General features: G+C 33.4%; 1 protein-coding gene across 1 annotated transcript; it reads right to left on the reverse strand.

Moving 5' to 3' along the window:
- Nucleotides 1–354: 354 nt before the first annotated feature.
- Nucleotides 355–8,488, reverse strand: LOC140015430 (protein PIN-LIKES 3-like). Its single transcript, XM_072068005.1, has 12 exons — nt 7,790–8,488; nt 7,458–7,612; nt 6,136–6,215; nt 5,896–6,020; nt 5,478–5,655; nt 5,421–5,427; nt 4,781–5,017; nt 3,886–3,978; nt 3,101–3,201; nt 2,153–2,205; nt 1,852–2,037; nt 355–1,463 (listed from the first exon to the last, which is right to left on the reverse strand). The coding sequence occupies exons 1-12, from the start codon at nt 7,923–7,925 to the stop codon at nt 1,339–1,341; spliced, it is 1,476 nt and encodes a 491-aa protein (XP_071924106.1). The 5' UTR covers nt 7,926–8,488; the 3' UTR covers nt 355–1,338.
- Nucleotides 8,489–11,282: the final 2,794 nt, after the last annotated feature.

Below are 11,282 nucleotides of genomic sequence, written 5' to 3' on the forward strand. Positions count from 1 at the left end.
GGGGGAATTGGTAACGAGAGGAATGGAGCAATGCAACCAGTGTCCTTGTTTCCCCTTTTATGTAAGCAAATGTTAGATGGAAACAATTCCTCTCTCATCCAAAACAAAGAATTTGGAATTCCAAATGAATTCTGTATCAATTCTATGCATTTTCCAAACAAAAGAATTCCAATTCTGTAGAATCAAATGCACCCTGAGTTTGTTGTTTCTTTCCCCATCTTGAATACGTCAAAAAATTTAAAAAAAAAAAGGAGATGAGAAACAAAAGCGAGATGAATGATGGTAAAACATCACGGGAGTTGTTTGAAGTACAATTTAAGTTTTGAGGTTATTGACAGATCGCATTATTGACAGATCTGGAGGAGCAAAAGCGGAAATTGCTGGTGAAGTGCGAAAGGCGAGGTGGTGAAGTTAGAAGTTAGAACGTTATGCCGTGGGCTTGCGTGGTGATTTGGAAAGATTTGCAAAACCGGGGCTGGGACGGGCCCTTTTGCTCTTCCCGTTTCCTCTCTTTAGGGCAATATATTTGTTGCAATGAGTTGAAGTTACTGGATTCATCCACCGCAGTAGGTGACTGACTAAATCTGAGAGCCCAAAATGCAAACGTGATGGCTGTTGCTGCAGTTTCAGCTCATTTCTCAGTCCAGAGACTTCTCCTATGAATTCTACTGCAGATTTTGTATATTCCCTTCGCATTTTTATCAGTCTTATAAGTATTGGGTGAAGTATTCCTGTTTTATTTTGGTCCATGAAACAAAAGTTTCTGCTTTTATCTTATCTTCACCATAGCTATCATGCAACCGCTGGGTATTTTCTTTTCACGGATGTAAGATTTTGTATGGAATATGCTTGGTCATTGCTAAAGATTTGAATGCTAGTAGTCTATGATAAGTCATAGATTTACATAATTTAACGCAATTAACAAATTACAAGCATCCCAAGTATGATTACTTATTTTTTTGCTTATTCACGAGCGTCAGGACCATAGAAACTCTTACTCTAAGAAACAGGAAGGATACATGGAAAAAAAAAAAAAAAAACCTTTTTCGCTGTTCTCATCCCAAATGCTACACTACAATTCTTGAAGCAGCAGGGGAGCTCTTGCCGAAACTACGCCCCTCCAACTCTTTTCCTGAGCCTCATTTTGTAGCAGGAATCGAGGCCAAATGAAACGAAATGGTTTTTTGGTCCTTGAAAGATCAATCGAGTGTGTGTCTATGCATGCTAGGCAGTGCGGTACGTGATTCAGATGTCATTCCATCGAACTTGGCAGTCACTAAATAGCCTGAAACATCCTCCTCCCTTCCTCGGCGAAGACACAAGAGAAGTCACATGAAATCAAGTCACCAGCCACAAGAAGAAAGTTGACCAGAACGTAAGCGCTACTGAAGCCAAAGCATAAGTCCATAGCATAATAACAGAGCATTCACTTTCACCAGCACCAAACAGCTGAGTTATTGTACCTGCCAAAGAAAATCCTGTTAATACATTGATCAATGGTGCCACTTGAAAGCATCCGGCAGCTCTCAAGAACGCCCTCAAGTTTCGTTATGTATCCTATTCGCAGTCTACAACTTACACGCCCAAAACGTAAAACTTAAATTTGGTGTCTTTGCTACATTCGATTTCTTTCTTGGATATTTAAGGTCATATTTGAACTTCTTTGATCTCCTAATTTATTTTTTTTGCAAGGACTGGCGATACCATGCAGCTGATACTGTAAGACGAGCGAAAGAAAACATAGTATGGAATAATTCTCTACTACCATGCTACATTCACCACGGTTCTTTGGCCAAAACCGACAGGAACCAGTTAAGATTACGATTAGAGTGAGAATTCAGGATAACATACCAATGTTCATTGCAGGAGGAACCGCATACTGAAGCAAAAGAACAAACTGATACAGTGGATTATTGTGCACCAATCCAAATTGAAGTGCAACTTTCACAGCAGCAACGCCTATCATAGGCAAGACAATGTATCGTGCAATTAGAATTCCAGCAACAAGAGACTTGGGAACTCCTGCAACTTGTAAACCTGAGCAAGAAAAACAACATGCACTCAGAAATTTTAGTAATAGTTGCGAGGAAATGTGAAAAAGAGCTGAATCAATCAGAAGCCGAAGTAGGAGTCTAGTCCAAAACACTTGTGCCTTTTAAGAGGTTCCCTCCCATAATTAATGTAAGAGCTGGGATGGCTCCATCCCTGCAGTCATAACAGGTTTATGAGGAACACGTAGTTTTAGAAGGAAAGGGAGGAAGTTTAAAATGACAGCTATATGGAACAAAAATGGACTTGAACAATTGAAACCGTGCCTAAATTTCCCTCAAACAACTTAGAGGAGGGAAGAAGAAGTTTGAATAAAAAGCAAGCTGATAAATCAGAAAGACAAAATTTTTGCAATTGAAGTTTTCCAAACTCAGAACTCCGAAGACATGGTCAAAAGTTTGCCTATATGTGTTTGGGAAGGGGATTATTTGGGATAATTTTTTGAAAAAAATACTGATGCACTTTTTTGATATGATGTATGTGAGATAAAAAAGTGATTGAAAAATGTGTTTGTGATGCGAGTAGATAAATTAGTGTAAATAATTTGCTATCCAAACACAAAAATTGTTCTCTTAACTCAAAATTCCGAAAACATGGTCAAGAGTTTTCCTGCTTTGTTGACATTCTTGTTCTCAAGCCAAATGAATTTTTGTGTCTCTTGTTGTAAATATGCAGATAGCGTTGACATTCTTGTTCTTGAGGCCGAGAAGTGCATCTGTCTGAATCATCACTTCTCTGACTTCTTATTGGGAGAATAATCGTGTGGGACATTATATGAATGGAATCCTAAAGCCAGTTTATTAAAAACCTTAGAAAATATCAGACTCACACTGAAATCCCTTTATTAGTACGAAAGACAGTTGCTTCAGTGGTCTATCAGAAAATTTTCTTTAATTAACTTCAATGATAGCACAAATAAGTTCTCATATGATGCTTGATTTTGATGAGGTAATGTAGATGCTTATTAATTGGTGGGGAAAAACTGTGAATAATTAAATGGTGACTGAAAAAAAAAACAATCAAGAACCATCTGAGGAGATAGGCAATGTACCCCAGCAAAAGTGCAGTGTCATGGATCGCACGAAGAGGCGCTGCATCACCTATAATAAACCTTCGAAACTGAGGTACAAGTCCAACTACAAAACCAACAATCTGAAAGTTTAGTCAGTATTGAATTGTGTGCCTCGGGATTCATTAACTGATCATAGCTTGATTTGTGTGAAAAATGACAAGTAGGCTTACATGATTCACTAGCCTGGTGTTACCTGTTCTCTTAGTATTTACAGGCATACAATTGGCGAGTGATTCATTTTCTAAGATTTTATGTTTGTCATGCAACAAACATATATGACTTTTGCCCACATGGCTTCATCTAATTAGAGAGAGTGGTATAGGGTCCATTCCACAAAATTGCAGCTCAATACTTGAGCAGAGGTGTGCAAGGACTTGCTACGTGAATGTTCCCTCAAAAGACAAAATATCCATTACAAAGACAATGCACCATATGATCTTTGAACGCTAAAATACCCTTTATAAAGACAATGCTCCGTACCATTGCATATTGACTAAAGATTATGAGACAGCATGTTTTTCCACCCTCTTGGGTATATTGATAACTGATGCAACGCTATCAGTTAGGTATTACCCCTAGGTCAGGAAGATCTTTTACACATTTTCAACCAGATTATTTGTATACTTTATCTAACTTATAAAGACTTCAATCCTAAATGAAAAGAATCATGCTTGTGCATGTATTCAACTGAACATTCCAAAGCCAACCCCCACCCTATTCCCTAAAGAAAAGGAAACGATTTTAAAAGGACGAGTGAGTCATACTGCTCCAGTAGTTGAAGGTGCAAATAACCTCTTGAGGTTGACCTTTCTTACAACCATTTCCACATGTTGCTTGATCTTATCCCAAAGTGATTCCTGCAGAAAATATCAGCTGTCAGAGTTTTATCTGAGTAATCAATATATAAAGGTAATGATGCACTTTCTTGCTTTTGGAGAAGCTAAGGCGGCCCATTTATACATTTACCCTACCAAGGCCTGGCTAAAGATACCACAGGCAGGTTTGTAGAACAATTTATTTGGTGTATCAAGATGAAGCATCACCCAAAGAACAATCAATTTGGTGTATCAAGGTGAAGCATCACAAGAGGAGTACGTGAAAACTAATGTCATGTCTCACAATGCAATCAATTGAGGGTCTCTTAGAAAACTTATGGTAGGATGCCTCAATTTGTGGATGTGCCTTTCATCATTCCTGTCAAGAACTCATTCATCAAAGTATCCATTCTTGATTCATTTACTCCAAACTTCCTAGTACCACAAATTACATTAAACATGAGAAAAAGTCCACAGTTTTATGCCTCTGACATCTGTGATAAAAGATGCTGAGAGCAGAAAGTGGAATCTGTGATAAAAGATTTTAATTTTATTAATGAAGAAGACATCAAATCCCAAAGAAACTATTGAGATTGGTTTAATCTTCTGGGGCAGAAAGATTTTGACACACAGCTCAATGCATATAATCTGCGTGGTTAAGGCACTTGTTTTTGTACACGAGTATCTTCTTGATCCATCTAAAGCCTTTCTTAAAGGATATCCTTCCTTTGAATTTCATTGTGTTTCGCGGCGGGGAGTCAGGGGAGATGTTTGATAAGTTAATTTTTTTCTTCTTCTTGCAGGTTAAACACTCAGCAGAAAAAGCATAAAGTGCAAAATTAACCTGAGCTATGTCCTCAAGTCTAAAGGAAGGTAAAGCAAGCTGATCTGGATAGTCCTCAAATCCTTCTAATTTGTCAGAATGAAGCAACGGGTCTGTGCAACTCCCAGGAGGTGATACGTAGCTTTCCCTTGGTGACTTAATGACAGAGGAGTCACTTATTTCTACTTCCTTTGAGCTCTTGCTCGAGGATATGCGCATGGTATTATAGACGTAAGACCACAGGAAGATGGCTCCTATCTGAATCATGATAACAAATCAATGGATACATTCACCAGACTTCCCTAAAGCAGGAAAAAAAAGAAGGCGCAATGTACAACTTGAGCACTTTTTCAGCAATTCAGATCCTCCACCCTTTCTGGTTACTTCGTCGTCAGTTCAAAGAAATCCTTTCACCATGAGACATTATTCAGGTGTAATAAAAGCAGTCAACTTATGCAATAATATCCCTCTTAAGTATATGAATCTATGCTTGACAATTTAATTTTAAATCCCATATACTCTTAGAAAGGTTCAAATGTAGTCAATACAATATTTTTTACCAGTTAGTTTTCCAACTGAAATTAGCTCTAAGGCATATTGTTTGGTTTGCAAAACACATTCTTGTTTTTAGACAACCCTACTAGGAATGATGTAGACTGACCACACCACTTTATCATATTCGCTCCTTTAATAGGTCACAATATGCTATGATAATGGCTACCAGTCATGTTCCCATCTGCTTCCCTTAAACTGGAACAACTGATAGAGACATACCACCATTGAAAGAGAAGCATATGCCATTCCATATGAATGACAAACATCAGGAGCTCCAAAAGGGCTTCCTTTCTCTTTACAAACTGCTGGAATTATAATGAGAAGCATGTTTCCTAAATTTCCTGTTCACACACATGAGAAAGGAAAACATTCTCACGGCAATATTAGCCATGAAATGAGGAGGGAAAAACTTAATAAGCAATAACAGAAACGTTTTCCCCAGCAAATGAAGGGATCAGAAAAATGATGCAGGACTTGAATGTACTCTTTCCTCATATATTATGGAAAAATTTTAGCCATACAAATTTTTCCAAGACACCCATTTCTACAGAACAAGAAAATACATGTACAGCAAAATTTACCTGCAGCACAGCATCCAATAACAAGCCCATGAAGATGTCGAGGAGCTCTTGTCATTTGAATGACCAGCCACCCAAGAACTGAACCAACAAGGAATGTAATAAGGATATTGAAAGGCATGAACCACCTGCACATTTAACTGGGGTCACACTTAAAACTCTGAATAAATGAAGAGAAGAAAAAGAACTTTACAGGGAAAAAACATGATGTTGAATGAAGTCAGCACCATGGTAAGAACTCACAACTTAACCATGCTATCATATGTTATTGTCTTTGCTAAGTTGCTTGACACGATCGCTGGATTGAAGACATAAAATACAATCTGCACAAAGAGAATAGCAACCCAGTAAATTTGGTGTCACATAATTTACGCCCTCAAAACAAAACCTTCAAATGTAAACTGATTTCAACTCTGTACAATCGTCACCAAACCAAAGAAGCTGCAAACAACGGAAAAATGAAATGTTATACCTTATAGGAGGCTCTAAGACTAGACATGGAGCAAAGTTCCAAGTCCAGAAAATCGGGACTTGTTCACATGTACAGGAGACTACACATCTAGGAATTTGGAGACCAAAAAAATATAATTCATCATAATAATAATTATTATTATTACTGATACAAGAAAGGATATATGTATGTGTGCGTATAAATTATCATTATTCAAAAGAAAGGACTCCAAAACAAGGAACAGAATACTTTGAAGTTGTTCTTGGTATATTTTTGATAGTTCTCTTCTTATGGTTTTTGTATATCGGATCTGTACTTGTATTAAGTTTGGCTGTGGCGGTGTGGTAGAAACACAAACTATCAATCTCCTTAAGGAATAGTGTCAGTGACTACTTTTTTCTAAGTGCGGGGTCTTGTCAAGTTAAGAATTTACATCTTTCTTATAACTGAATAAAAAACAACGAGCATAATTGTACGCAAAAATGCAGTTCAATCAATTCTTTGATATGGGGGGAAAAAAAAAAAGAAAATACGAAGCCTGAGTGTACTCCAAAGCCTGCAAAAGCAATGTGACACCAAATTCCTTCCCTGCTTGACCCTTTAATTAACTCTCAGTTATACAACACCACTATCTTGCATGCTCAGGATACTAGCAGCTAAGGGAACTAAATAACAGTAAACTTTCCATTGAATCGATGTTGGAACATCAGAATCCAACAAGAGCTTACCAGTAGGTGTCCAACAATTTCACCAGTTATACAGCTCAAAAGGATGTATCTTAAATAACGTCCATCACCAACCTTAGCATACATGTCCATGTGCACGCATGTGAGTGAGAGAAAATCGACGAAATATACGGTAAGGGTGTTGATGCGTTTGACATCTCGCAGCATGAAAAGCCAACTGTTAACCGAAGCAATGTTTAACGCTCAGGGATAGCATATAAAGAGAGTCAAAACAAACAATAACAATGTTTGTCTTCTGGCTTCACATAATAAGTAGCAGTAAAGGACCTGAGTTAGAGCATGATCAGAATGAGTGGAGAGGAGACACGATTCTTGCAGCAACCAAGGTAAAGGAGCGTGATGTATGTGGGGGAATGTAGGCGGCTTACACTATTCAAGTGCTTCCTTGCGTCCTCCCCTAATATGTTGACTCGATCCAGTGCAAGATACGAACCAAGTGCGGTCACCAAAAGGACTTTGAGGACTGGAATGGATGCAGCGCTGAAAAGATCCAAAAGCCCCATCTGGCTGGCTGCTTTTATAACTGGTAAATATAACCAAAAGTTGTCAAATCGAGAAAATGCTCCCTGTTTGGAAGATGAAAGATTGTGAAGCTGAGTGATATATCATATATGGACATGTTCCGAAACCATCAACCTGGCTCCGGTTAATCACCGAATTAGCAAGTAACATCCTAGGGAGAGGAGAAGAGAAGCTATACGTAAAAGTATGAAGGTCATGTCGCGTAGAGGAGTTGAACAGATGATAAATTGGCCCGACCAAGCTTGATCTTGATGCAATAAAGAACATGGATATCGTATTGCATCCACCATCCAGTCCACAAAGCATACGAGCATGGTTTATACAAGGACAGGGCTAAACCAATGAAAAAATGGAAGAAGTTTTTTTTTTTTTTTTTTCTGCTGTTAAGTAATTAAGGCTGCCCTGCCATATGGTTGATATTGATAATCAGAGTAGTAAAGAAGAAATTGAGATTGGGAGAGTGGGTTGGCATGGCAGTCATGCAGTGCACGATGAATCTTGAAACCGTAGAGATGAAATTGAATGATGAATGGGCAAGAATAAATAATAAGCACCACGCACACAGACACAGGCGTAGATCATACAAAAGACAGGAGAGGCATACCGTCGAATCGAATGTACTCGGAAATTAGTACGATAAAGAGAAGAAAGGTATACACAGTGCTTCAGATATTGAGATAGATTGAATAAAGACAGGAGAATAGAAACCCATGCAAAAGAGAAAGAAACCGGAATTATCAATTGGTGTGAAATAAGATGGATCAACGAGGCGGAGAAACAGAGAGGTGTATGGCGGTGTGTGTTATGTGTGTGTGTGTGTGTTGTTATGAGTTATCATATGTGCAGACCAACAAGACAATTTGAGGTGAAATTTGAGGGATACCTGGTAGCAGTAGAGAGTAGGATTGTAGAAGGTAGAACAATTTCTCTGATTCTTTGAGTCAGTTCGCTCTTTTAATTCTGCAAGTGCTTCTTGTACAGTTGTACTTGTAGTACGGAAGAAAAAGTACCCACCAACAAAAGCCGCGCAGGCACTATTGATGGTACGCTCCTCAGGTAGCAGAGAACATCCATCACCTGCGGCTGCGCCTGTGGAAGTGGCACAGTCACACGCACGCGCACGCGCACGCGACAAGCCAACACTTGTCAGTACTGCACAAAGACACATTGCAGCTCTCTGCTCGCCCACCGTTCCTTCCTCTTGATTTTGTATCATCAGTGGGTCCGTTTGGATTAGCTGTTTTTGGGGTTGTTTTTCAAAAACAGTACTGTAGCATTTCGTTTTTCAAATACAAGTCCGTTTGGATTAGTTATTTTTGGGGTTGTTTTTCAAAAACTATATGAAAAACTTTTACTGTAGATGTTTTATGGATTATTTTTAGATGTATTTTTAAAACATATTTTCAAGTATTTTTATAATTTATAATTTTTATATTTTTATAACAATATATATTTATGCATTTATAATACATTTATAAATATTTATAAATAAATACATTTAAATATTTATAAATAAATATATTTAAATATTTATAAATAAATATATTTATATATTTATAAATAAATATATTTATATATTTATAAATAAATATATTTATATATTTATAAATAAATATATTTATATATTTATAAATAAATATATTTATATATTTATAAATAAATATATTTATATAAAAATATATAAATTATAAATGTATAAATTATAAACGAATATCATATAAATGTATAAATGTATAAATTATAATTTCCAATTTTTATATTATTATATTTATATACATTTATGCATTTATAATACATTTATAAATATTTATAAATAAATAAATTTATATATTTATAAATAAATATAAATGTATTATATTATATATAATACATAATATAAATACATTTATAAATATATAAATTATAAATGAATATCATATAAATGTATAAATGCATAAATTATAAATTATAATTTATATATTTTTATATTTATATACATTTATGCATTTATAATACATTTATAAATATTTATAAATAAATATATTTATATATTTATATAAATATATGTAAATGTATTATAAATGTATTATATTATATATAATACATAATATAAATATTTTTATAAATGTGTAAATGAATATTATATAAATGTATAAATTATAAATTATAAATTATAAATTTTATATTTTTATATTTATTTATAAATATATTTATATATTTTTGTAAATACCTTTATAAATATTTATAAATGAATATTTATATATATTTATAAATAAATATTTATATATATTTATAAATAAATATTTATATATATTTATAAATGAATATTTATATATATTTATAAATAAATATTTATATATATTTATAAATGAATATTTACATATATTTATAAATAAATATTTACATATATTTATAAATAAATATTTACATATATTTATAAATAAATATTTATATATATTTATAAATGAATATTTACATATATTTATAAATAAATATATAAATGTATATTATTATAAATATATAAATTATAAGTCAATATTATATAAATGTATAAATTATAAATTATAAATTATAATTTTTATATTTATATATTTATATACATTTATATATATTTATAAATAAATGCATTTATGTATTTATAAATGCATTTATATTATATATAATACATAATAAATGTTTGTTATTATAAATGTGTATAAATTATAAATGTATAAATTAATATATTATAAATATATATTAATATTATGTATAGGTGTATTAATATAATAAATATAAATGTATAAAGGTATTAATATCATGTATAAATGTATAATTAATATTATGTAAATTAATATAAATGTATAAATGTATAATATTATATATAATACATAATATAAATGTATATTATAACTATACATAAACATATATATTATGTATATATTAAATATATAATTTTTAATATTTAATATTCATAAATTTGTATAATTACATATTTATATTATATATAATTTATATAATACATAATATTTGTATAAATATATTATAGAAATATAAAAATATATTTTATATAAAATAAAATATAAATTAATATAATATATATATCCTATACATAATTGAAATATACAAATTGAAATAAACATATTAAATATGTATTTGGAGTTGTTTTTGATATATTGTTTGGATATAGTGTTTTTGGAGTTGTTTTTGAAATACACATTACTGTAGCATTTGGAATGTGAAAAACAGTTTTTCAAAAACAGACCAAAAAACAATGAATCCAAACAAACCCAGTAATCAACAAAAAATTCAAGAGTTGTATCAGAACATTTTCTTGATCTAATAATAAGGTCCGTGTATCTGTTAGTCCTGATACAAACAAAGCCTCTCTAGAGGATTTTTGATTTTTGAACGAATGAATTGGTTAGAGTAGTGTGTATTTGTTGTTGTCTCAGAGAGAGAGAGAGAGAGAGAGAGGTAAACCCGGTCTAAGTATTTGAACTAGGAATCCGCGCCGCACCCTTCTCTGCCTCCCTCTCTCTCTCTCACACACAGACACACGGAGCGAAATTTGGTGGGCTTTCTTTCTTTGCGAGTTTTCTTTCTTTCATTCTTTCTGCCTTTGCACGTACATACGCAGTCACGCACGCACCCAAATCAAATATTTACTTACCATATATATATATATATATATATATATATACAGTAGTAATAAA

Source organism: Coffea arabica, chromosome 10e (genome assembly GCF_036785885.1).
Source record: "Coffea arabica cultivar ET-39 chromosome 10e, Coffea Arabica ET-39 HiFi, whole genome shotgun sequence".
NCBI lineage: Eukaryota > Viridiplantae > Streptophyta > Magnoliopsida > Gentianales > Rubiaceae > Coffea > Coffea arabica.

Coding starts and splice junctions, on each gene's coding strand:
- LOC140015430 (XM_072068005.1), bottom strand. CDS start 7,925: ATGCTCGTATGCTTTGTGGACTGGATGGTGGATGCAATACGATATCCA. Junction 3,979..4,780: donor GACTTGAGGACATAGCTCAG/GTTAATTTTGCA, acceptor TATTTTCTGCAG/GAATCACTTTGGGATAAGAT. Junction 2,206..3,100: donor GACACTGCACTTTTGCTGGG/GTACATTGCCTA, acceptor TTATGACTGCAG/GGATGGAGCCATCCCAGCTC.